This window comes from Nipponia nippon, unplaced genomic scaffold (genome assembly GCF_047370975.1).
Source record: "Nipponia nippon isolate SJK-2023a ecotype South Korea unplaced genomic scaffold, ASM4737097v1 scaffold_13, whole genome shotgun sequence".
In the NCBI taxonomy this organism is placed as follows: domain Eukaryota; kingdom Metazoa; phylum Chordata; class Aves; order Pelecaniformes; family Threskiornithidae; genus Nipponia; species Nipponia nippon.
Genome location: NW_028262324.1, coordinates 15,819,065 through 15,844,769, shown reverse-complemented (window position 1 = coordinate 15,844,769; position 25,705 = coordinate 15,819,065). Strand labels below are relative to the sequence as shown.

The 25,705-nt window shown below is 54.0% G+C and overlaps 3 protein-coding genes across 8 annotated transcripts in view; 2 read left to right on the top strand and 1 right to left on the bottom strand.

The window, feature by feature from the left end:
- RTEL1 (regulator of telomere elongation helicase 1) overlaps window positions 1-4,122 on the top strand; it is a 51,407-nt gene extending 47,285 nt beyond the window's left edge. For all 4 annotated transcript variants that reach the window (XM_087750147.1, XM_087750144.1, XM_087750146.1 and 1 more), the window contains one exon: window positions 3,178-4,122. In XM_087750147.1, coding sequence (XP_087606273.1) covers window positions 3,178-3,209 — 32 coding nt within the window. In that variant the 3' untranslated portion in view covers window positions 3,210-4,122. The remainder of the gene's footprint in view (window positions 1-3,177) is intronic.
- Window positions 4,123-12,067: 7,945 nt separating this feature from the next.
- On the top strand, window positions 12,068-20,293 carry TNFRSF6B (TNF receptor superfamily member 6b). 3 transcript variants are annotated; one of them, XM_087750278.1, is made up of 5 exons: window positions 12,125-12,256; window positions 12,438-12,615; window positions 13,162-13,540; window positions 15,749-15,946; window positions 19,391-20,293. In XM_087750278.1, exons 2-5 carry the CDS (start codon window positions 12,574-12,576, stop codon window positions 19,666-19,668), a joined length of 897 nt encoding a protein of 298 aa, XP_087606404.1. In that variant the 5' UTR covers window positions 12,125-12,256; window positions 12,438-12,573; the 3' UTR covers window positions 19,669-20,293. The 3 variants fall into 3 exon arrangements, with proteins under 3 accessions (XP_087606405.1, XP_009471701.1, XP_087606404.1); XM_087750279.1 differs by lacking the exon at window positions 19,391-20,293 and adding an exon at window positions 17,201-17,524 and having other exon boundaries at window positions 12,068-12,615; XM_009473426.2 differs by having other exon boundaries at window positions 12,111-12,615.
- Window positions 20,294-20,799: 506 nt separating this feature from the next.
- Window positions 20,800-24,554, bottom strand: LOC148056568 (uncharacterized). Its single transcript, XM_087750323.1, has 3 exons — window positions 24,518-24,554; window positions 22,428-23,974; window positions 20,800-21,653 (listed from the first exon to the last, which is right to left on the bottom strand). Exons 1-2 carry the CDS (start codon window positions 24,552-24,554, stop codon window positions 23,022-23,024), a joined length of 990 nt encoding a protein of 329 aa, XP_087606449.1. The 3' UTR covers window positions 20,800-21,653; window positions 22,428-23,021.
- Between the last annotated feature and the right edge of the window lie 1,151 nt (window positions 24,555-25,705).

The following is a 25,705-nucleotide window of genomic DNA, read 5'->3' as shown; positions in this document are numbered from 1 at the left end:
TAATGACTTCCATATCTGCCACTTATTTGAGTAATCTTGCTAGTTAGAGTGAAACTTCATCCCACGTTTTATCACGTCATGGCAAGGGAAAGAAAATACCTGTATCATAATTTGCAAGGTGAATCAGAGATTTGCTTTGTGGTAGCATACCACAGCCCTGTGAGGTGGATACAGTCTTATAATTTGTAAAGATCAGGAAAGACAGATATAGTTTGAAGCAAATAGTCAGAACATAATAGCAGACATACTGAGTCAGGGTAAATGTCCATCCAGCCCAGCATTCTGTCTCTGGCAGTGGCCAAAAAAGGATGGCTAGGGAAGGATAAAAGGACATGGCAGGCATGAGGGCTGATTCTCGCAGGTGATCTCTCAGCCCCAAAGCTATTTGCAGCACAAGAACTCCCTGAGCCAAAGGTTCCTTCTGTATATTAAGAAACCTCTGATGCCTTTCCATCACATCGTCCAGTTCCCTTGGAACACAAACGAACTTCTCGTCCGTGTCCTACGGCAAGCACTTCCACAGCTTAGCCAAACGTTACGTGAGGAACCGTCTCGGTTTTTTGTTGTCATTTTCAACCTGCTTCTTGCTATTTCAGTTTAATGCCCTGCTTGTTTAAAAAGGACAAACAAAATATTCTTCCAGTTCTCAAGAAAACACATCATGGATATCCTGTCCTTCGTAAGTGCGCCTTTGGAGTCGTTCTACATACGTCAGCAGTGTGATCCATTTGCCTCCTCCATAGACAACATACATCAAAGTCCTTATTTCTAAGAATATTTTTTTTTTCTTGCTCTGAACAGCAAACTATTGGGTGTGGGGGATGCAAGAAGCATCTTCTCACCAGCTGAAACCTTTGGCTCTGCTGTTCAAGCACCCTTCAAGGCTCAGCACGACTGACATTCTATGGTCTTTGTTATGGAGAACATGAAACTACACGGTCCGTCGCCTTGTCTTACCTCAGTTACAGCATACCTTTCTGGTGATGAATGGGTCTCAGCATACTGTAATGTTAGTTTGCTTATGATACAATTCAAGTGTCGTTTGGTTAATGAAAAGTCAAATATGTTGTACTTCGGGCTATTACTTGAGGCCTGATGGAGAGAGACACTTCTCCCAGTGATGAGGAGATATATAGATATAAGGAAGAAATGTTTTACAATGAGGGTAGGGAAAAACTGGAAAGGGTTGCCCAGAGAGGTGGTAGATGCCCCATCCCTGGAAACATTGAAGGCCGGGCTGGATGGGGCTCTGAGCAACCTGATCTGGTCGAAGATGTCCCTGCCAGTTGCAGGGGGGGTGGACTGGATGGCCTTGAGAGGTCCCTTCCATCCCAAAGCCTTCTGTGATTCTGTGAGGCAAAGCTGTTCTCTGCTAGTCATGCAGGCGAGAAGGAAGAACAGCCTGGGTGAGAGCAGAGGCTTGCAAAGAGGAAGAAGATTATTCCATGTTTCTCTGAAACCAGTCCCAGAGGAACCGTCTCCTGCCACTTCCCTCCGCATTCCTGCCCCGGCGTTGGTTTGTGGCACAGACAGCTGGCTCTGTTCGTGGCAAGGGCTGTGGTTGTGCTAGAGGTACCCTTTCCCGCAGGAAATGAGCAACCATCCTTGTTATGTCTGAGCCCTGAATTCTCATCAGATGGCATCGGGCTTTGTCACCACTGACTGGGCTGGATTTGAAAACTTCTTTTTGATTTACTAACAAGTTACTCACTATGTTTCTTCAGCTCAAAAGCACTTTGGTGCATATTGGTCCTACGAGGAAGTGACTAACAGCCTGTCATTCAAAACACGATGAGTTGGTTTTTTGTAAATTGTGATGTCCTTTCCATTTTGTTATTTTACTGAAATAGCTTCGTGGTGGGGAGAGGTGGTGAATAATTTTAGAGCGTTTTGGAAGCTTTCGGAGGAGCAGACAGAGCTCCCTGCAGCTGCGGGGGTGCCGGAGGGATTAGTGCCGGTGCACGTTGGGTGGGTTTCGGTGCGTTAGGGGAAGCCTTGCAGAGACTGCGTTCGTATACGCTGCTTTTGGGTTTAGTTTTCTGTGCAGAGGTCTATTGCTGCTTCTCAATGTTTAAATGCATCCTTTGTTCATGCTGGTGTCGCAGGTATTCCGGAGAGACCGAGTTACTCTCATTTGGACTACCTGTAATATGGGCAAATCATATAAGCTTTCCCAATTACCTATTAAACTTAAAATTTTCAGAGCTCTTTGACAAATCGCCGTCTACTGGGAGGTAAAGTGAGTTTTCCTCTCCCCCTCCATTGGCAGTATTTCAATTAATGTTTCTAGAATCAAAATACTAGTGCCCGAACGTACTTTGTAGTCTGCATCTTTTGTTACAGTGATTGACTTCCGTACCGCAGGGAAGCCGGCACGGTGCCACCGATGTAGGTAACCATCACTTTAGCCTACTGAGCTGGCAATTTTCTCACAAAGATTAATTTTTAAAAAACTTTTTTACTATCTCGCTTTGGAAATAAGCAGAGCGTTCTAGTTTCACTAGTAATTTGCAAGATATAAAAAGAACAGTTGGGGTTCATCTGCAGGTCAAATGGCTAAAGAGCAGACTTTAAAATTTAGGATTAGTGAAGAAGCAAACTGAAACCTGGGTGGCGAAAGGGTTGCCTCGTACCCAGTCTGCTGCTGTTAACCGAGGAAGGTGTGTGGTGGTATGAAGAAATACCTGTACTTGGTTCCTCTACAAAACTCTTGGTCATGACCACGTGTGTCACCGAGGTCCTGGTGTGCCCAGGAGATCGCTTCCTTCTCGCCTGTGCAAGAGGAAGCAGGAGTTCGGGGAACTCGGCAGCCATCTTACGGGATTTTACTGGTAACAAGTACATCTATACTTCACAACAGCTCTTACAGGCTCTGCGTTTCCTCATTCCTGTATTTTAGGCTTCCAGATATGTTATAGCTGTAATTAACCCGAGACAACTGCTGTAAAGTTCGTTGCTACTTCACTGGGAGGCTTTCTTTCTCCTCCTTTTATTACTAGCAGTTAAATGACTGACTGCATGGTAACGCTGCATTTAAAAATAGTAGGTGAAAATAAATCCCAAATATCTTGGGGACTGTCAAATGGCTAGCGTGGCTTATAGTTATCTTGGACAATAACAAACTTGAGAGAGAAATTTAATATATTATCTATGTATTTTGTTCATTTATTTATATAGATGAGGAAGAAGTGCCCAGAGTGCCACAGTGATGTGAAGAAGCAGCGATTAATCCAAGTCTTCTTCTGGTCATAATCTCGCCACCAGAAAGGGCGAGTACTTCGTAGCGGCAGAAGGAAATCGCTGCGCTCTGGCTCTCAACCTGAACAGAAGGAGGATGAAGGTTCATTTCAATATCTTTGATCCTGGATTACATGCTGTGCACCAGCACGTATCGTTTCTTCCTACAAAGGTGCTCAAGTCTGAAAGGTCTCTCTCCTTCACCGCTGGCAGGAGACAAAGCAGAATATTGTCCACTGTTGGAACTAAGAAGGTTAATTGCCTATTTGTATTAGCCTGTAAATTCTACTGTGGCCACTCTTGGGCTGAAATTGTATATCCCGGAGGTGGCTGTCATTCAGGGGCCCTTCAGGTAATACCAGATCCTGGAAAACCCTGAGCAACAGTACTACAGCGGAACGGAGCTGGATAAATAAGGAGGCCAGACCACCCCTCCTTACCACCCTGGTGTTCCTGGAGGAAGTGTTTCACATGCACTGTTTGGTGTTTGGCAGCAGCTGTTGTCTCTAATTGCAGAAGATACTGAAAGGATGATTTTTTAAAAACAAATTCCAGTGGTTGGATAACGAGCAGGAACACTCCCTTGCATCTGCTGTGCACCCCGAAGCCCGATTCCTTCCATCGTACCGGGATTTTTGGAAATGTGCTTCTAAGGAGACTTTATTTTCTGCTCAGTACTGGTGTTTCCATTCTGCCTGGGTTATCTGGTGTTCACTTTCCAAGAAGAAAAAGGACCTAATTGATTTAAAACTTTAAAATAAATCAAGTCAGATGGGTTAAAAAAAATTTCTTGGTACTTCCACTCTCTGTGAGTAGTGGATATAAGTGGTTAACCTGAAAAATTGTATCAATTTAAAGTCTCCAGTAGCTGCTGTAAATTAAACTATAAATAAAACCATTTTTGTCTTAGTTGAGTTTTGTTTGATTGTTTAAAAAAAAAAAAAAAAAATTGCCAGATATAAAAACATTGGCTATTGAGTCCCGATGGCCCCGGCAGGAGTAAGTGGAGAGGTTTATACTGGGGGATTTTTGACACTTGAATATTTGGGGTGACAAAAATGAGCAAAAGATTGTATTCTCACTTGCTAATTAGTTTTGGGGTTCCTGTGATGACAGAGACACTTCATATAGCATATGTTTTCTGGGAGAATATATTCTTTAATAATTTCAGGGGTGTGTTTTTTCCTCAGCCTGTGGGTGGATTTCATACCAATGGAATTTTGGAAAGTTTTATGTTAATAATTGATAACTCAGAATTGAAAGGTGAGCTGCATTTTAAAAAAAAATTCCAAGGTGCTTATTTCCCCCGGTTGTAGAATTCAAAACTGGTGTCACTTCAAATCTCATGGTTGCTGGGATGTTGGTCCTCATTGAGAAATTTCTTTTTTCAGATTGGAATCCACTTTCTATAGAAACAACCTAGCAGCGTCTGTGGTACTGTGCCTCTCGGGCATTAAAATGTCGAATACCGTGCGTGTATTTGAGTCGGGGTCCACTGCGGTCAGACTATCCGAAGAACAAGAAAAGCGGTGTTCTTAAACAGCCGTGAAACAGGAACTTTCCATAATTCGTTAACTAATAATTAGAAATAACGAAGATTTACACAGGAATGAAGGTAACTTTGGGCTAGCGTATATTCTGACATTTAAATCTGTGAATGAGTTTTACCTTCTATCTATTCACGTATCTATCCGGTGCACCACTGATAGTGGTTTAGATTCTAAAAACAAGAATAAATAATGCAGGGAAAGCCCTTGATACTTGAAACGTAAGTGGGAAAAATTACAGAACGATGTTTGTCTGTATATACGTGTTGTAAAAACGAACAGAAAAAGATTTGGAGCGATGGTGTCAAGAAGGCCGTAGTGTTAAACTTGTCCTTCGAAAGGACTCTGGGTTTTGTAGCGTGGTGACTGCGTTGTGCTTAATGACGGAAAAGCTACGTTTTGCTGGACTGAATCATGCCAGAAACATGGAAGACGGCTTTGTTTCCCAAAACCAAAGCAACTCCATACCTGAACCGTACTTGATTGTATGTGTTGGTCAAGGGTTTTCTGTTGAGGTTGCACCTTCACAAGTTGCACCGAGTGTTTGTTATCATCGCTTGTTCTCTTTCGCCTCTTTAACAAGCATAGCAGTAACTATTGCATTACAGAAGTTTAAAAAAGAAAAAAAAAAAAGGATGATTCTCTCAGGGGAAAGCAGATCAAGCCGACGCCGATGTTTTGCGGGCGGCAGCTTTGGGGCAATCTGAGTTCTCCCGGTGGGACAAGGCTCGCTGCTGCTTCCGAGCAGGCCCCGCGCCTTCCTTCGGACGCTGGTTTTGAATTCTCGGTGCGCTCTCTGGGCCTGGCAAGCGGTGGAAGGGGAAGTCTGAGCTGAGCGAAGGCTGGGAGCAGCAAACAGTAAAATGTTATTTAGCGGTGAGACCGTTCAGTGCCGTCTCTGCTCTGTGGAGACCTTTCCCCGGGGAGACCTGCAGCTTACTGCTTGTGCCACTGGAGGGAAACCACAGCACGGGCCATGAGCTTCGAACATCTTCAGAGAGCAGTGAAACGATGGCTTAGTTTAGGTTTGCCTGATGGAAATGATCTGCTATAGACTGCAAAAATGCCGTAAGATCCAGCAAGACTAAATGAAATACTTAAAAGGTATGTGTGATTTGCTGGGACAAACATTACTGCACTCTTCCCCCCCCAACTAGCATAGCCTTCCAGCTGTGCTCTTCCCTTGCCCCTGGAGTTGTTTTAGTTCTGGAGACTGTTCCCAGTTGGGAATGCTCTGTTGTTAGTGAGATGGGGCAGAGAAACTATGTTAAAAATATCCCGGTGCCTTCAAGAGATTCACACACTCCTCCTTTTGCTCTTCAGCAGTGAGATCGTCTCGCTGAAGAGGTTCACCGTTAGGTGCCTTCACCAGCTGGACCCACCCCGACAAGCTCTGAAACGCTGCCGTGTCCCCGTCAGTGACTCTGCTCTTTGTGGACGGAATCCCTTTGGAATCGGTCTGGTTTTGTTGCCGCTTTCTGGTGCTGGGGGTCTGTGGAAGCCTGGTTCCCTGCTGTTGGCGTCTCCCGGGCAGGACAGATGGATGCTAACGTGTCCTGGTGATGGGAGAGCTTCGAGGCGGCGGGAGGTTGTCCTTGTCTGCGGCTTATCTGCTCATCGCTTATTTTTAATCACGAACAGAATTTAACGGTTCCTGACCCGTCTTGGAGAGGTTTGCTGAAAAATTATGCCCATCAATTAAAAAAAAAAAAAAAAAAAGCTGCTGCAACCCTGACCAGGGACGAGCAAACAGGCTTTTACGTGGTATTGTCCTTCGCCAGGCTTTGCTGTAAACCCGAGGGAGCTCCTTTTGTGGGAGAAACACAATTCTGAGCTTGAGGGTGGGCCCCAAGGTCTCTGCCCTCGCAGATCACTTGGCGTCACTGAACCTGTTAGGAGAGGGGTTACGCGGGGCTCCCAGGGCATCCTTCCCTGCTTTATGGCAGATGCCCCGCAGCGATGTTATCTGCCCTGCGATCAGACCTCAGGCCCTTCCCATTCCCCACGCTCCCGCCTTTGCCCAGGAACCGAGCACGGCGTTGACCCCCCAGTCGCTGCGGCAGGTTGCTCAAGAACCACTTCTCGCAAAGGACGCGCGTGTGTTTCCATGCTCCATCTTCCAGAGAAAAGTTCCGAGGCCTGCGTGACGCCAAAGCTCTCGTGACGTCAGCGTGGTCCTCCTAAACGTTTAGAGTGCCGCTTCCTCCCACCCCTGCCCCAGCAGCAAAGCTGCTTCCAGTGAAACCTGGAAGAGGGTCTCCAGGAACCAGATGTCGGGACGTGCCGCAGATACCGATCTCTTATCTTGAAACCGGTTGAATTTACAAGAAGGAGAGCCAGGGATAGCACATGCAAACCAGAAAGTGAAAACGAGAATTGTTTCAGAAAAAAAAAAAAACAAGCGTGTTGCTCAAAGTGGTGAGAGGAACTGATCCGAACTCCTGGGTGCTCAGGGAGAAGGAAACCTATCATGGACGCTCCTTGCTGATTTTGGGAAGCAAATGACACACGAGTTACAGATCATGAAGGAAGTAGATAGTAATCTCTTTATTGCCCCTGCCTTGCAGTGCTATGACTATACCTGGAATATTGTCTCCAATTTTAGTGGTGTGTCATTGAAAAAACTTTTCCCCGCTGTTTTTTCCCAAGTAAGGCTGCAAGGACTCAGGAAAGAGACCAAAAATAACAAAGCAACTGTTTTATTAGGAAAGGGATTAACTGTGGTTTTGCTCGGAGAAGTGACGACTAACAGAAAGTGAGGAATTTCTTTGCTTTTCAGATTTTTCTCTGAATATTAGTGAGAAACCTGATTTTGCAAGCGTAGCTTCGAAAAGCAGCGCTGCTGGACACCCTGGAGCTCAGAAGTGCAAAATGATGCTCTGTGGGGGGAAATGAAATCAGAGCCATGAGAATATGATGCTGAACTCCTTTTCTAAGCTACCTCCGCAGCTCAAAGTCAGTAGTGAGTCGAGTTATTGCTTTCCAGTGATCGGGCAGTGATCCCATAAACCCCTCCTGGGAGGTTCATTGGGATCGTAAAAGAATAGACAGAGAAAGATTAATTGCAGGTGGTTGTTCTACCAGACTCCTGTCTCCCTGAAAGGTAGCGGTTGCCTGGGGAAGCCCTTCCTCTCCCGTTCATGGGGTATTTCACTCTCTAAGTATTAATCTGACAAATTTTTGTTGAATTCAGAGCACACTGACCCAATGATGCTACGCTGCGGTACGGTGAGGAGCTGCGTACGGCCCTGGCGCATCGCGGCGGTCCCGGCGGTTACCGTGAGCAGGACGCAGGGACTGCCGTGCGGTGCCACCCACGCTCGCCCCGTGCATCTCGTGGGCTCCTCCAGCCGTCAACAGGTACAAGCAGACGTTGTTCACAGGCGGCACGGGAACGGGGCGTTGATGTGGTTCAGTGGTTTTCTCTCAATCGAAGCAGGATACTGAGGGGGACGGAAGAAATGAAGCCATTCCAATTACTTTTGACCTCTTTACAAACATTGCAGTATGACTGTTCATCACTGCAACCGACTCACAAGTTTGCAAAAGGCTAGATGACCTGATTTCAGTTGCAGCTTCTTGGAAAAGTCTAGATGTGTCAGCAAGAGGGCTGATAACAGGCTAAAGAACCATGTGAAATCCATAGTAGGAAAACTGAGATCAGCTTTCTGCCTACCAGAAAAGGAAACGTGCTGCTGTTGCGCTGAGGCTGCTCCGAGATGCCGGCCCGGCCTCGGCGCGGGCGAGCCTCCCCCAGAAGAGGTCTTGCTTGAACTCTCCAGCCGGGCAAGCCGCAGCGCGGGGCTTCGCGCTCGATTCAAACGAGCGGCGAGTTTCACCCAAGAGCAAAGCCGCAGGAGGACGTGCCTCAGTCCCAGAGGAAGTCCCGGGGCAGTGGTGGGAGGCGAATTGATACGCTCAATTACTGAGATGACGCATACTGACGAAGCAAATCCCCAGCAGTTCTTGGCTCGGGGATTATGTCAAAAGGTGTTACAAATCATCAGGATTACTCTGGGGAGCTACAAGTGACTGAGACAAACCAGCAGTAGAATTAAAATCCATTTGAGAGCGGCCTGTGAAAATCGGCCCGTCGCCTGGTCTGGGTAGAGCACAACTGAACGCGGCCCAGGCCGTGCCCCCCACGTACTCGGCAGCGCTCTCGGACCAAAGCATCGAGCCCCTCTGGTTCCAGCCAGAGGCAGAGTTTTTTCTTTAACCATGATGGGTAGAAACTGGTGTTACTGGAAAGGGCTTTGGATTCCTTCTGACCATCAGGGTTGACTTCTCCTTCTGGGTAGCAGAAAAGGGGGTTAGATTTTCAGCGTTTGTGGATTGTGTGTTTAGCTCTTGTAGGTTTGATCTTTAACAGCGTTAAGAATAAAGCCCAAGAGATTCACCAGATCTGGTGACTGACAGCTGGAGGCGAGAGGCTCGTTCTGGTGCTGCGGACGGCAAATGCTGAAACGTTAATTCCGTGTAACGATGTGCAAAATGATTTGGCTGCTGGCTCCTGAGGAGAAAAACCGCCGCATCCTCTCACCTCCTCACTATGGCTCCTTTGCTTTTCCAGAGACTTTGCCTTTGCTCCGTGAGCGCGCGATCTGGTTTTGGCTACTCACGCGTGGGGTTCGGAGGGTCTCCTTGGGAGTGAGATGGTGCTGCCTCCTCCTTGGGGGTTGCTGGAGGACGGGGGGAGGCTCTTAGGGCCGCGCTCTCCGTTCCCCCTTCCCCAGCCACGAGTGCCCGCGCCTGCCCTGGGTATGGCGCACGTTACTCTTCGGGACACCTTCTAGGTAGTGCCTGGGTGTAAACAAGGCGTTCGTGCCTGGGCTGTGTGCGCGGGATCATATTAATGTAATAGATGTGTCTACGCAGGGAGGGAAGAGCTGTGAAAAGAATATTTGGGAATGAGATGAGGGCATAAGGAGCCCAGTTCTTGCAAAGGAGAAAGGCGCTGCTGTGTAGGACTGCAGTTCAAACAGCTCGCTCATATGTGTAACAACTCTAAAAGACGTAAAGGACGCCCCTCGCTGCGGTGTTGGGCCTCCCAACACAAAGCAGAGCACAACGGTTTCCAAACGAATTTTTTCCGCGATTGTGTATTTGGTGTTTGATGCTTAGAACCGCTCAGCGGCCTGCGCTTCCCGCTGGAGCAGAGGACATATATGGGAACGGGAGATGCTGGAGGAAAACACAAACCGTGACAGGCGCCGGAGAAGCCTGTTTAAAGGATGTTGGGCCGGCTTATGAAAACAGTCTGTATTCTCCTCATCGGAGGTCTTCAGAGCAGGCACCAGAGCCTGACCTGAGAGCAGCGAGGCTGTAAACAGCAGTTCCACAGAAAATGACTTGTGGGAGGGTATTTCAGACCCTTCAGTGGCCCCACATGGCGATGCTCGAGGAGTTGTGCATATTAGGCAAGCGTGTTTATGGGCTGGCTACTGTTTTCAGACTGGTCTCTTACATGCTTTTGTTCTGAGCAAGCAAGGCTTTGCCGGCTGGTGGTTGTTATCGCTATTTTACCTCGAGCGATGGGACAGGTGGTGGTGCTCTACTGGTATGAAACCTACCAACTGGTTTTTCCCTGGTCGCAAGCCCGCTGTTCAGCACGCCGAGCCGGGGCTGGCAGCGCCCTGCCTGCGGCCAGGGGTGGCCGGGTGGCCCGGGAGCCGCGGGCCGTGCTGCTAGGAGAGGCCGCGAGGAGCCTGTGACCCAGGAACCGGCGGGGCTGGGTGGGCGGCGGCGGCAGCGGCCCGGCGGGCAGGTCGCGGCACATCTCCTGCCCTTTTCGCAGGTGCAGATGGCAAACCCTGACGTGAACAGGGGCGTAGGACAAAACCCATCAGCGTCCCCAGCGGAGTGCGCTGTGCGTTAGGATGGGACTCGTATGTAGGTGTGTTCTCTTCCATTGATTGGAAAGTTTAAAAACAAGAAAAAAGCTAAACTTTTTTTCTCCGCTAGCTGTTTGGGGTCGATTGCAGCCTTCCCCTTCTTCTCTGCCTTGTGGCACCGTTCCTGGTGGGAGAGACGGTGTCTGGGAGGAAACGGAAAGGCAGGTTTTCAGGTACAGATCACGCTGTGCTCTTCATGGGCTCAGCAAGGTGCTTTGGCACCAAAGAGTCGGTAAATTCTGTGCTTTTTCTCCTCCCCCCTGTGCGTGGGGCACGGGGGCACCAGAGCAGATGCAGCCGGAGCGGCGGGAGGGTGAGCTCTCCCGCGTGTGCCCTCCCAGCACGTAAAGTGCTTTGCCCTGGGCTTTTCTCGCCTTCAGAGGGAATCTGGTGCAACGGGGTGGAAGGACAAAGTACGCAGGTCTGATGGGTCCGAGCAGGGGCAGCGCCGAGCGGTGAATGCCCTCCCGCCTGGCTCTGCCGCGCGCCCTACCTGTCAGGCTCAGCCCCTTTCCACCAAAATCCTTGGGGTCCAAGACTTGCGGCAAAGTATCACCCGCAAGGTATTTAAATGCCGACCTCCCCAGCCGCTGGGTGCTGTTATCCCACGAGAGGTAACGCCGAGTGCTACGGCTGGAGTCACAGCGTCATCGTCTGCGCTCCTGAAAGGAGAAAGTCGGAGCTCTGAGCCGGCTTCGAGAGCGCCTTGCCAAACCGCTACGGCTCCGGGCTGCCGTAGCGGGGTTAGTGCCCCCGCGGCGTGCGGGAGGCAGGACGGGGTCTCGCACCGCAGCCCCCGGGGCCGAGCGGGGGCCTTGCTCCTGTCCGCAGCTGGAACAGCCCCGCTTTCCCTGCTTACGGCCCCAGCGGGCGACGGCACCTCGGGGCTGGCTTTGGGGGCAAACTGTGGCCCCGACAGCGAGAGACGGACGCTGTTACTGGGAAGTCGTTTAGCATTTACAGCCAGGGAACAGAGCGCTCGCGGGGGACTTTCCCTGCCTCTCTCCAGCCAAAAAAAAAAAAAAAAAAACCAAACAAAAAAAGAATCCCCATCCCCCTGTAAAACCTGCGGCCGCACAAATCCTCCCGCCTCCTCGCAGGTCGAGGCGCCCATCGCCCTGGGAGCTCTGGTTCTGATGGGCAAGAGCAGAACCGGGAGCCGAGCAGCAGCCGGGCTGCGGGGCCGGGAGCGGGGCCGCTGCCCGCCGCGGCGGGGCCCGGGCGGGGGTGAGGGGGCCGGGCGGGCCGCGGGGCCGCCGGCCGCTTGCGCAAGAGGGGTCTTTCCCAGGGGCCGGGGCTATAAAGGTGCTGCCCGGCGAGGGGAGCGGCGCGGCGCGGCGCGGTGAGGGCCGGGGATGCGGGGCGGGGAGCGGAGCCGCTCCCGGGGAGGAGCCGCTCCCGGGGGACGGGGCGGGAGGGAGGGCCGCCGGGCCGGGGGTGGCCCGGGGTGGGATGGGGATGGATGGAGGCCTCGGCTGGCGCTCGCCACCTCGCCCCCTTCTCTTCCCTCCTCGCCGCTGCCGTGGGTCCCGCGGGTGGTTTTCCTCCTGCGAGCGCTTACGCCTGTCGGGGCGATGGGTGCGTCAGGAGCGCCGTCGGTCGCGGTCTTCCACCGGTGGGACGGTTGCCCGCCGCCCTGCGACTCCGCTTCTGCCCCTGGGCTGCCCCTACGCCCCGGCGTAGGAAGGGCTGCTTGAAAAGCAGAGGAGAAAACCGCCTTTCCTAACAATCCTTGCCCTTCTCTCTTTCTGCTTTAAAGCTGGAGGGCTGGATCGGTGCTGCTGCTGCAGAGAGGAGCTGCAACCCAGCCGCTGTCCCCGGCCGGCGCCAGCCTCTGAGGAACCCGCTCTGTCTCCCCAGGTTTCTGGTCACGGCGCTCGGCAGCCGGCGGTGCTATGCTCCCCTGCCACGTGCCGAGTTTAAGGCATCCATCCAAGGTAACGTACCGTCTGCTCTTACGCTCGGGCACGCGTGCTTTGAAAAGGAAAGGGAGGATGAACAAAACGCTGGGATTTTCCGGTCCTATACTGAATATCTGGCTTTCCAAAAAAGTTTAGCCTTGCTACGGAGGGCTCTTTTATTTGCTCGTTTGGAAGCGTTCTCTTCTGCTTCTTGAACTGCGAAGGTCTCACCCCAAATAGCGGGGGACTGGCGGGGGTGAAAAGAGGGGGAGGATGCGCCGGAGCTGCTTTTAGTGCTGAAGGAGGGAAGGGGGTTGTGAAGGCACCGCAAAATGGGCTTGGGAAGCATCGTTTGGGAAGGATGCTTTGTCCCCTGGGATGGCAAGCGGAGGGCGACGGGGAGGCACGGGGGGGGCAGCGCCTGGTCCCCGCTGCCACCGTGGCTTTGCTGCTGGGGAGAGCAGGAGGTGGGCGAATAATTCCTTGCGTCCACAACAGTAACGAATCCTGTAACGCAGCAGCCGCGTTTGCTGCCTCTGCCAGAGGATGAGCTAAGGGCTCTCGGTGCTCTCTTTGCTGTAGTGGATGTTTGCCCCTCTCCTCCTTTTCCTGGCCGAGCTCGGCTCCGACGCCCAGCCCACTTACCAATGGAAAGATGCTGTCACGAACGAGAAGCTCACCTGCCAGCAGTGCCCGCCGGGGACCTTCGTGGCACAGCACTGCACCAGGGACAGACAGACAGTGTGCAAACCCTGCCCGGATTTGCACTACACGCAGTACTGGAACTACCTGGAGAAGTGCCGCTACTGTAACGTCATCTGCGAGGAGAAGCAGGTGGAGGTGCAGCAGTGCAACTCCACCCACAACCGCGTCTGTCAGTGCCAGGAGGGCTACTACTCGGAGATGGAGTTCTGCGTCAGGCACTCCGAGTGTCCGCCGGGCTCCGGCGTAGAGAAACTGGGTAAGTACCCTGGCCAGGCGGCCGCGGCAGCGGTGGGCGTGCTTGCGAGGCGTTTGGCATCCCGAAATCTCTGCTGGAGCTAAAAATCTCTGCTGATTGCCCATAGCCTGACTTGACTCCCTTTTTGCTTCCCAGCGCAGTGCTGTCCTTGCTGGCGTGTGAAACTGCTCCAGGCCTCTTTTCCAAGGAGTGATTTGTTTGCCGTTTTTTTCCCTCCCTACTTTTGCTTTGAAAGCCTTTGAAATGCCCCGGCACCACGCTCAGATGGGAGGTGGCGATCCCGGTCGCCCGCTTCGCCTGCCGCAGCAGGCAGAGCCGGGCCGTGACTCAGCCGGCCCCGGCGCAGCCGCTCGCCCTGCCAGGGCTCTCGGCAAGCGAAAGGTCCGAGCGGCTCCTGCCCCTCCGTCAGCTCCCTTCTCCATGCAGGCAGGTAGCCAGGGACTGGGAAACGCTAATTATTTGGACTGCAAAGGGCTGCTAGTGATGCAAGGGCAGGGCTGGTGAATGTGTGTAGCTCTGGGGCTGGGTTTTGCGGTTTTTATTGAGCAATTTGGAGAGGCTGTATTCAAAAGATGAAATGGATACATGGACAGGTTCCAAAACCAAAAAATCAGCCTTGTTTCGATTCACGTCTGGGGGACGTTCACGAGTCCTGGACTCCGTCCCCTGGCGAGATGTAAGCCCCGAGAGGTTTTAGGGGGTTTATTTTTCCATTGTTTCCCCAGCACAAATTTGCCTGGGCCCGTAGCTGCCCCCATTCGTATCTGCACATACTTTCTAAAAATACAAGTTGCCTGCGAGCGGATTTCCCCTCTCGCTCTTCCCTGAATCAGGGAGGACCGGGCTCTGTCTGGAAACCACAGCTGGGTATAATAAAAGTGTGGGCAGCATCAGCAAAAACAGTATTATCTTGCTTCACGCTTTGAAGTGTGGAGGCTTTTGAAGTCCTTCCATGCACGGCACAGAAGAGCTCCAGGCTCCCAGGCCAGAGCAGAAATACCTGTCGTCTTCAGCTCATGCTTATGGTTGAGGCTCGGGGTTTAATTTTCCTATAGGAGGTGACTGTTAGAAAATGCAGTAGCGCAGCAAAAGGTGAACCAGGTCTGCAGGCAGCATGGGGAAGCGCTTTGAAATTAAAGATCAAATTTGGCTGGAGGGTTGGCCGTAGGACTGAGGAGCCATGTGAGCAAGCTGGGGCATTTGAGGAGAAGCAAATTTGTTGTTGTTATTATTATTTATTTACAAATGGCTCCTTGTGTGGGGACTGATGGCACCCCAGCGCAGAGACCTGGACCCCAGAGCAAGGACCGAGCATCCCGCGTGGCTGGGCAGAGCCCTGGGGCTGTGAGCGCTTGTGTCTGGACGGGGACGATGTGGACCCTGGGACTGCGGAGCGGCGGCTGCAGGGCTGCGGGCGGACCGCGCTGGCTTTCGGGTCGGACGGGCGCTTTGATCCCCGTGCGGTTCCTCTGGGGACGTGGGCTTCGTGTGGGTTTCCCGTTTGCAAATAGTGGCTCAGGCGTTGGGGTCATCAGCTGAGCTGGCTCGGGCTTCTGGTAAAGCCAAAGCAATGGCCTGAAGTGGGTTGTAGCAAGGTAGAAACCTTGTTCTTAATTGGATATACGAAGAGGAGCTGAAAAGGGGTGTGAAATTTGCTGCCATCGGGGCCGTTCCCTCTTGTCCCAGGGAACGTGCACGACAGCCCGCTGCAATCTCGCTCACGTGGCACCGCCCGGGCTGGCCCAGCGCCTGGGTGGGAAACTGCGGCGCTGCAGAGCGAGCGGAGCTTTCACCTTCTCAGCAACTTTTACTTTCACCTGGCCGGGAGCCTCCTGCCTCCGCTGGGAATCAAAGGGCTGGTTCGGCGCTCAGCTTAGCCGTCGTCCCAGCCGCTGTCTCCTACCCAGGAGGTGGCCCTTTTCAGTAGCAGCCGAGATCGCCTCTCCTGTCTGGAGGCCGGTGACAATTTGTCAGCCCGTGTTGAACGCTTTTGGCTTGGGAAGCGACTGGGGAAAGTGTTGCTGTTTGCCCTACAAGTGGGTGCTTCCCAGGGGAGCTGCAGGCAGTGATCGTTTCCAACGCATCACCCTCATGCTCGAATGGTGTCTGGCACGCTTTGCTCTGCCGGCATCGTCCCCAGCTCCTGCCCCGGCATCCTCGCCAGCTCCGCGCCCCGGGCTGACGGTCCCCTTGCCTCCCCGTGTGCAGGTACCCCCTTCGAGAACACCCAGTGCCGCGCCTGCCCCCGCGGCTTCTTCTCTTCCTCCAGCTCCAGCACCAAGCCGTGCCAGCCGCACCAGGACTGCGAGAAGCAGGGGAAGGTGACCAACGTGCAGGGCAACCAGTACCACGACACCCTCTGCACCTCCTGCAGACTGGGGAGAAGCAACAGCACGCAGGGACCAGGTGAGCCGCGGCTCTGCGGGCAGAGGAGGGGGGATGCCGGGACCACGGTGCTGCCAGGGCGAGAGCAAACTTTCAGGCAACTTTTTCCTATGTAGATGCAAAATGAGGTGCAATAGGTTGTAAAAGCATGGAGCGATCCGTAATTAATAATAATTATGGATAAAATACAGTCTGTCTGCCTGCCTTTTCCTCCAGGCTCGGTCCTGTCGGGCAAGGGCAGGGTGCAGGGCCACTGCTCAGCCAAAGCCCATGCAGGCTCCTTGCTCAGTGAGAACAAAGAGCTGGCAGTTAAACCTGCCAGTTCTTACCGGGGACTGGGATAACTGGGGATGCTGGGACACGAGGACGGTTTTGGCAGCCGTCGGGCTGTAGCTCGCAGCGATAACTGATGGCTGGCGGTCACGTAAACAGACAGGCGTAAAGGGCTGAGCCACGCAGCTCGGCTCCCGGCGCGCCTCCTGCGCTCGCTGCTCCCGGCCTCTCAGCCTCTTTTCCCAGAAGCCTTTATTGCGGCTGCCGCCTTGTCTCGTGCAGGTTGAACGGAGCAGAGTCCAAGGTATGGCGGTGCTGAGCGTAGGGTGGATTTTGACCTGTTAGGTGAAAAAGTGGAGACGTGGTGTCAACTGTGTCACCGTGACAGCGCAAACGTAGCGCTGAGCCTCAGTGGAGGCTGAAGGTTGGGCAGGAGCTGCCAGTGGGCACGGGTCATAGAATACCAGGTTGGAAGGGACCTCAAGGATCATCTGGTCCAGTGTTTCTTGGCAAAAGCGCAGGGCAAAGGAGCGAGGGAGAGCGATGGGCTGGCTCCGGGGGGCTTTGCAACACATGCCCCAGCGAGTTAGGGGATGAGAAAGGGACTGAAAACCATCTCAAGGGCTTGATGTCAGTTGAGGTGAGGCAGGCAGCCGTTTCGAACCACCCGCTCTATCCTGAGCATCCAGCCAAGATACACGGGAGACAAACTCAGTGTGACTGATCTGGGTGCCAGTGAACCTGCACCCTTGGATGTCCAAAAAACCAAACCCAATCATAAAGCCATAGAACAGCCCGGGCTGGAAGGGACTTTAAAAGTTCATCGGTCCAACCTTTAATGGGAAAGGGAGCCTGGATGAGATTGTCCAGCCACGGCCTGAAAACCTCCAGCAATGGGGACTCTGGGGAGGTCGTCCCAGTGATTGACTCTTCTCACTGTAAAAAATTAATTTCTTCCACCAAGAAGCAGCTTGAGCTTCAATAAGAGCTTCTCCTCTGCAGCGACGCAGCAAGGAGGCCGTTGCCCCCAGCAGCGCGCGAGAGGAGCTCTTGCCTTTCCCTCCTCTCCTGCCACAGCCAACGCGGCATTTCTCCTTACCAAACCTGACTCACGCCACGAGCTCCTTGCCAGGAGCACGACGGGAGAGAGGAGATGGAAAGCTCTGTCGTCAGTGGGACGCGGTCCCGGGGAGGGGGGGCGGTCAGGTGAGAGCAGCGTCAGCAGCACGCGCGTTAGGCAACGGCACCCGCGGCCAGCCCGGCTTTTCAGCTATTTATAGAGCGAGAGGAGGCCGGTGAGCAATGGGAGCCGAAGGGTATTTTTAACTCCGTGTTGTCATGATTTCACTCGGGAGGCGCGTGGGCACCTGCCTTCCTCCCTGCTGCAGCGACTGCAGGAGCAATTCAGCATAAACCCCGAGTCTGCAGGAGAGGCAGAGCCCGGGCAAGGGAGCTATAACCAGGGAAACCATTCCCAGTTTATAATGGCACAAAACTGGGCTTGATGATTGAGTAAGCAGTTGGCCTTGATCTCTTGCAAATTCTTTGTGATTCCATTCCTTACGCTGGACGCACTCCTGCAGTGCGTTAACCAGCCGGGACCGGGGCTGTGCAAAAGTCCTCATCTGGGCGGCGCCTGGGGCTTCTCCTGTCCCAAGCTGTAAAAATCTGCGTGGGAAAACAGAAACTTCCAGGAGAAATAACGTGTGTAAATACTTACTGCAATTACTTCAGTTTTTCTGGAGTTTCCCTCTTCCCCTACTCCCTGGCAGGAGGAGCAGGGAAAAGGTATATTTGCTTTTTTCAAAATTACAGGAACATTTACCCATTGTTTTCTAACTGTAGGATGGGCTGCTGCTGGGAAATCCAGCCCGCAGCAAGGGCTGGGCCCAGCCTTCCAGGGCAGTCAGCTGGCAGAGACGGGCCCTGGCCAGTTAATGGTGCTGTATTTGGTGCTTTCTTCCTTCTTCTTCCTTCCAGCCTCACTTTTTCCACTTGCAAAATGCTTATTCTGACCTGCCCGTTCCGCTGCAGACCTGCCGGCAGCGCCAGCCGGCTGCCCCCCCTCTTCCCCTTGGCTTAGGCAAAGGATGAGCCCACTGCAAGCCAGATGCTGCTGCATCCTCGGGCAGGGACTCGCGCTCCGCCCGGGCACCTGCGTGCGTGGGCAGAGCTGGGCAGGTGCTCCCCAGCTCGTGTTTGTGGATGTGCCTGGCCGTGGGAGCTAAAATACCCTCCCGAATCTGGAAGATGGGTTGTGAGAGCAGGTTTCCCGGCAGGGCTCACTGGGCTGGGACCCCGGGTCTGAGCTGTGGCTGGAGAGCAGCGCCCAGGTGAGGACGGTGTCATAGAATCATCGAATGGTTTGGGTTGGAAGGGACCTTTAAAGGTCATTTAGTCCAACCCCCCCTGCAATGAGCAGGGACATAGAATCACAGAATTGTTTGGGTTGGAAAAGACCTTTAAGATCATTGAGTCCAACCGCTAACCCGGCGCTGCCAAGGCCACCACTAACCTACGTCCCCAGGCACCACATCTCCCCGGCTTTTAAATCCCCCCAGGGATGGGGACTCAGCCCCTGCCCTGGGCAGCCTGGGCCAGGGCCTGACAGCCCTTTGGGGAAGAAGTTTTTCCCAATACCCAACCCAAACCTGCCCTGGCGCAGCTTGAGGCCGTTCCCTCTCGTCCCATCGCTTGTTCCTGGGGAGAAGAGACCAAACCCCCCGGCTCCAGCCTCCTTTCAGGCAGTTGCAGAGAGCGATGAGGGCTCCCCTCAGCCTCCTCTTCTCCAGGCTGAGCCCCCCCAGCTCCCCCAGCCGCTCCTCCCCAGCCTCGTGCTCCAGCCCCTGCCCCAGCCTCGCTGCCCTGCTCTGGCCACGCTCCAGCCCCTCCGTGGCCTTCGTGGGGTGAGGGGCCCAGCGCTGAGCACAGCATTCGAGGGGCGGCCTCACCAGTGCCCAGCGCAGGGGGACGATCCCTGCCCTGGTCCTGCTGGCCACACTGGTCCTGATACATCTTCACCTAGATCAGGGTGCTCAGAGCCCCATCCAACCTGACCTTGAATGTTTCCAGGCATGGGGCATCAACCACCTCTCTGGGCAGATGTCCCACGGAGAGGCAGGGCTGTGACCTGCTCTCCTGGTGTCCCACAGTCACCTTCCCTTTAACCTCCAGGCGCTTTTCTCCCACCAGCTCCAGGAGACGACGACTGTGAGCAAGCCATGATAGACTTTGTGGCGTACCAGAACATCCCCATCAGAAAGCTGAAGCGCCTGCAGCAAATCCTGGAGCACTCGCCTCGGAAGCAGTCGCCGGGGACCAGGGCGGCCATCCAGGAGAAGTTCAGGGCTTTCCTCACCCACCTGAAAGAGGGGAACTACGAGGTCACCAAGGAGCTGCTGGACGCGCTGCGAACTGCCAAGCTGCACTCCATCGAGGAGAAGGTCCGCCAGCGCTTCCTCCTGAACTGAGAACACGAACTGAACTTTGCGGGTCTTGTCTTGTCTTGTTTTGTTTTTTCTTCTATAGCTTCATTAATTTATTAATCTTTCCAAACCTAACTTGAAATGCAGCGTAGAGACGAGTGACGGGTCAGAGCTGGAGCGTGCCGGGGCCCGCTCTGCGTGCGGCTCCGTCGCTGCCTCCAGGATGGGACGCTGTCAGCTGCAGCATCCCTGCACCAGCGGCCGGTGCCGCTCCCGGGGCGCTGGCCGCTGATTTTCCAGCACTCAGCAAGGGTCAGTATTTTACTGGAAGAGAAACATGCAGCCAAGGTCATTTTTTCTGGGAAGAAACAGTCTCCCCCTTTTTAGACAGCTGTCTGGCTTTGTTTTAAACTCTGTGGGTTTACTTTTGTTGGTTTTTTTTAGTTATTTAACAGTATTTCCCACAGAGGATTCACCTGCGTTTTGTTTGTCATGCTTTGTTTCGAGAAAGGAGTTTACTGCTGAGACACGCATTGAGTGTAGGATGCCCCTGAAGTCACTGGCTTTAAATTTGTTTCTAAACTACCTGTTTTTATGCCGTGTGTGAGAGATGTTTTCTAAGGAAAGAAACCAAAGAAGTTATTTTATTATATGATTCTCTGTCACCAGAGTCCTTTCCTAGTCTCATTTGGAGGAGAGAGGTGGTGTTGCAAGTCCCAGGCCATCATCTTCTGACCCCGCTTACCCTTGCCCGCTTTTTGCACGTGCTTCACTCCATGATCACACAACATCAGCCATCCACACGACACAGCAGCCCACCGAAACCGGCCTCCGTGAGCCATGGCAAGGCTGCACGTGAGCGGGAGGTAGCCCGTCTGCCTTGGGATTTGCCGCCGGTGTGGCCAGGGTGAAGCTCGCAACCCTTGGGTCAACCCAACCGTGTCCCCCTGAGCCCCAGGTCTGTCCCCAGGGCCGAGCGGACGCTGCAGCGAGCGAAGCGGTGCTTAGTCAGCCAAGAGCCGTGCCTTGGGGCACTTGTGCTGACTGCAGGTGGGGTTTTTTTAAAGCCTTGCAGATGTCAGTTAGGGAAGTCAACAAGGGTGACCCTCTCAGGCATTTTCCAGCCTGTAGCAATGATGACACAGAGCCTACATCCTCTGTCTTGAATGAGTTTGGCTTTTTTATAGCTCTTTTTTAGCTGAGTTGTTGCCAGGAATAGTTTGTGGTTCAAAAGAGGAATATTTTCCCCAGCTGTTAGAAGCGCTCTGAAGCATGTGCTATGTGGAAGTGCCCCCACACTTCCCTCGTGCGTGGAAGGCTGACATAACTGAGTGCAAGAGGGGATTTTAACCTCCCCGTGCTGCCCACAGACACATCCCCGGCTCTGCCTGCCGCAGGGACAAGTGGTTCCTCCACGGCGGGCTGGATGAACGGGGCTGATCCTGGGGCAGCGCTTGCCTTTTCGCTGCTCCAGAGCTCCGCAGTCCCTGGATGTCTGCTGGCACCTGCCTGGCTCTGCAGGCTTGCAACTGGGGATCCCAGGCTTGCAACTGTCTCGCCCCGGTTTTGGGCTCTGGGGAGGAAGCAGTGCAGTGATCCTGACATCGGGTCAGTTCAGCCAGCGACAGAGAAGCAAATGGCTGAAAAGCAGCAGAGGGGACCCATCGCTTGCACCTCTGCACTGAGCCAGGACTGATCCTGGCAATCCCCCAGCAGCTTTGTCAAGCCTGGCCTAGAAATCCCACAGAGGAGGGTGTACGAGGGACCATAACTCCCCTTCCCAATGCTCAGTTATCACCACATCTAATCTCTGCCCTACTGAGCCGCTTTATTCCAATGGGCTTCAGCTCAGTCCCCAAGCGTGCCGTGCTCCGAGTCCCTTGGCAGCAGCGAAGTGCTGACGGCATGGTCCAAGAGCAGCTAGGGCAGGAGGCGAGGAGGCTTTCCATTGGAGTGGCTCCTCGAGGGTTTCCCGTCCTGCTGCACTGCGGTCAGTCCTGACTCAGCGCTAAGGATTCGGTGTCCTTGGTCTAAAGGGGAAGAGGAATGGCGGGTTGTTAGTGTAGGAACCGCCTCCCCTTCTTTGTTGTCGTGGTTTAACCCCAGCCAGCAACTAAGCCCCACGCAGCCGCTCGCTCATTCCCCCCCGGTGGGATGGGGGAGAGAACCGGAAGAGTAAAAGTGAGAAAACTCACGGGTTGAGATAAAGACAGTTTAACGGGTAAAGCAAAAGCCGCGCGCGCAAGCAAAGCAAAGCAAGGAATTCATTCCCTCCTTCCCATGGGCAGGCAGGTTTCAGCCATCCCCAGGAAAGCAGGGCTCCATCACGCGTAACGGTGACTCGGGAAGACAAACGCCATCATGCCCAATGTCCCCCCCTTCCTCCTTCTTCCCCCAGCTTATATACTGAGCATGATGTCATATGGTATGGGATAGCCCTGGGGCCAGTCTGGGTCAGCCCCCCCGGCTGTGCCCCCTCCCAGCTCCTTGTGCACCTGGCAGAGCGTGGGAAGCTGAAAAGTCCTTGACTGGTGTAAGCTCTGCTCAGCAAGAACCAAAACATCAGTGTGTTATCAACATTATTCTCATCCTAAATCCAAAACACAGCGCTCTACCAGCTACTAAGAAGAACACTAACTCTATCCCAGCTGAAACCAGGACATTTGTCCACACCATCCTGGCTTCTTGAAACGCCTATTTACCGTGAGAGTTGGAGGGAGGGAAAATGAGAGTATTATTGGCAAGAAGCTGATAATCGTTATCTTGGATACTGGTTTAGTTGGGTGATTTTTCCAAAGAGGTACCTTTTCTGTGTATTTTTCGTGATAAAAGACCTCCGTCCTGAGGTGGAAGTGCCCGTGGGCACTGCGGCTGAGCTCGGGGTCTCGGGACACCTCGTGTTGTCCTTGGAGCTTGCTGCCCTTCTCACCAGCAAGGCAAAACCTGGGCTGCGGGCTGGAGGCTTCCACCAGCTGCGCAGGGAGGCAGAAGGCAGCCAGCTCCGGTCCTGGGCTCCCGGCTGAGCCGCGGCTGCTCACCGGCGGCTTGACGTGGCTGTGACGTGGCTGGGGGCTCAGCGGGAGCCCAGGTCCGACCAGGCGCTGGCAGAGGTTAAAGCAGAGCGGCCGTGGTTCAGCCGTGCTCCGTCCTGTGCTCATCTCCCCGCGTCAACTCGCCGAGCGATGCCAGAGCCCCGCGGCTGATAAACGCAGACTGGGCAGTGATCCCCCGCTTCTCCCAGCACGCGTCCTCCCAGCTGGGCTTGCCCTGGCCTGGAGAAGAGCCCTGGAAACATCTTTCCTGCTGGATGCCAGCGCAGAGGTGGGGTGTTTTGGGGTGTTTTTGTTTTGTTTTGGGGTTTTTATTTGACACCACGAGTGCTCTGTCCCATCTGGACGTCAGTCTGCACAGATCCTTTGTCCGGTCAGGTAAAGCAAATGCAGCAGCCGCTTTTGTAGGCTTGCTCCCACCCAGAGGTTTGCAGGGGGGTAGGTCCCACCGCCATGACTCCGAGGGGTCAAGCACCCCCCCGGGTAGGTGGTGCAAGGGCGAGCAGAGCCGCCCGGCTCCTTCCCGTCCTCCCGAGAAGCGATGCCTCGCGGAGCCCCCGTGGCCCTCCCCGCGCTGAGCGTGGGTCGACCACGTCCAACCCCTCCTTGGAGGGGAGACGATGGGTGTCTGTCACCCGTGTGCCATGCGAGATTGCAGTGGCGGCTGCAGACCTCGGCTCGCTGGAGCAGGAGAGGATGGTTAAATAACTGGGGATCGCCCAGCGTGAGATGAGCTCTGCACTGCCAGGCTCCCCCAGCCTGGCCAGCACAACCAGGACCGAGGGTCTGGGGAAGGCGGGTGATGCCCTGCGCCAGCCGCCAGCCCCCCAGCTCGGTGCCACCGGCGTGACTTGCTCTTCCAAGATGTCTCGTAAGCACCCATGTGTTGTTACCTTGCTCTGCCGCCGTGGTTTTGACCTGGCGGTGGCTCGGTGTGCGTTTGGGTGTTGGTGCCGGAGCCCAGCACAGGCAGGTTGGAGCGTCCCTTTGGGAGCTTTCCGGGCAGGCGACGCTTTGGGCGCCGGAGCCGTTCGCAGGCTGTTCCTCGGCAGTGCGAGCCCTCTCCCCGCAGCTCCCTGCTGCTGTCGTCCGCAGTCTCCCCCCGACCCGGATCCCCTCGTCCCGAGTTAGCTGGCATTTCTGCACAGCAAAGTTTCTCCTCGCGTGGGCTGACAGATAACGTGACAGCAGGGGATCTTTCTGGTAAATGTTGACCTTTATACCAGCGTCCAAACACCCTGGTGTGTGAGTCCTGCTCGGTTTCTGGGAAGCGGAGAAGCCTGGATGAGCACGGCGCGGTGCTCAGCTCCCCCGGCTCCGCTCCCGCGCCACAGCAGGTGGTCACAGACCAACCTTGGACTGATCCTACGTTTAATTAGTTGAAGAGGTGAAATAACTTAAGAGGATAAAAACTCCTTTTGGTTTTCACTGAAGTTTCCAAAGCCTGGAGAGAGAAGAGGAACAGTCGGCAGTGTGAGCTTCTTCCTGATAATTTAAATCACCGCCTTCCTTGCAGGCTGTGGCTAAGGACAAGTACATGGTAGCATCTGAATGTGGATGTAGCTCTCTCCCGGGGATGATTCAGATATTTAGTACACAGAAGACAATTTTCCCAAATGCTATGAGCACTACATAAAAAGCCCAAGCCCACACTGTTCTGAGTCGGGCTTCCCTATCACCCTTTGCTGTTAAATACTTAAAACAGGAAAAAACCCACAAAACCACTAGTTTATTTAAACTGCCGAGGCACGGCCACGTGTTACGTCTGTGTCACGGGCTGACTCTGACGCCTCTCGCTGCGGCCAGGTGCGGCGGTGACTCAGGACGGCAGCGGCTCCTCCGACCCACGAAACCGCCGTCAGCAGGAGCCGACTTGCTCATCGCTGGAGCGGTTTGGACACGTTACGCTTTAACTCAAGGAGAATACGGCGTGCGCTGGCGCGGCAGCCGGAAGGTTTGAAACAGGATTAGGTAAACAATGAACGCTAGTTTAAGGAGTGGGAGTTTTTCTAGTGAGGTCATGTGTAGCTGGTTCACGCCTCAACGTCGCAAACAAGGAGGGCCGGGATTGCTAGAGGAAACCAAGGGGGGATTTTTCGAGGTGCGCAGAGGGGATGTGACCGGCGCAGACTTGTAATCCTGCTTGTCGAAACAGACTCCAGACACCCTTGGCCCCAGGTTTACAACCTAGTAACAACATAGGTAAATTCACCCTTCTGCCTGCAGATTTCCCCGCATTTTTTGTTTCGCTAGAGGTGGTTCTTCGCCGCCGGCCCTGCCCCAGTGGCCGGCGGTGGGCTCAGCCCTCCAGACGCTGGGGGAGAGGATGCGGGGAGTGCTAACACTTGTTTGAATTCGCCCATCGCTATTCCAAAGAGGCGCCGATTTTATCTTCTTTTGAAGCATGCATCTTTTTTTCTCCGGATTGTAGGTTTTTTTTCTTCTGGTTGTAATCCCCCGTGTTGCATGCCCAGGCTTTCCCTGCCGAGACTTGTCCCTCGCTGCTGCACGTGTTATTTCTGCAGCGATGGGACCGAGCTCCGCCGGTGCCAGTGCTGCAGGTGGAGAGCGCCGGCCGTGCTGGGGAAGCAGCGGTGAGCCCGAGAAAGTCGGCCGTGTCCGAGAGCAGGAGCGGAGGGATAGCTGAAGCGTGCAGGGCAAACCAACCTGCGCTCAGTCTGGGGGTACCTGAACTGGGGTACCAAAGGACGTGACCTGAGAGAGGACCCCCGACGCAGGCAGGGCAACGGGTGCCGTGATGCTCAGGACAAAGCCATTGCCATGAAGCCGCCCTGGTATCGCGGCACTGGTGGTGCTGCCGGGCCCAGACCTGCTGCCGTGCAGCACTGGTTTTCGCTTACACCACTGCTATTTTCCAGTCCTCCTTTGCTGCAGGAGGTCTTCATACAGGTTGGTTTCTATCTGGGCCTCTCGTGGCTTTCAGGGGGTGAAGTCTCAAACCAAGCAGGAGAAGGAGAAGTTGCATCCCCGTTTTTACGGAAAGCGCTTGCTGAGGTGCACCGACCTGCTCC

Excerpts from the sequence above, each read along its gene's own strand:
- TNFRSF6B (XM_009473426.2), top strand. The coding sequence starts at position 12,574 with ATGCTCCCCTGCCACGTGCCGAGTTTAAGGCATCCATCCAAG. Across the intron at positions 13,541-15,748 it reads CTCCGGCGTAGAGAAACTGG|GTACCCCCTTCGAGAACACC; the intron begins GTAAGTACCCTG and ends CCCCGTGTGCAG. Across the intron at positions 15,947-19,390 it reads CAACAGCACGCAGGGACCAG|CTCCAGGAGACGACGACTGT; the intron begins GTGAGCCGCGGC and ends TTCTCCCACCAG.
- LOC148056568 (XM_087750323.1), bottom strand. The coding sequence starts at position 24,554 with ATGAGCAAGTCGGCTCCTGCTGACGGCGGTTTCGTGG. Across the intron at positions 23,975-24,517 it reads TGCTGACGGCGGTTTCGTGG|CACCGCGCCGTGCTCATCCA; the intron begins GTCGGAGGAGCC and ends GGGGGAGCTGAG.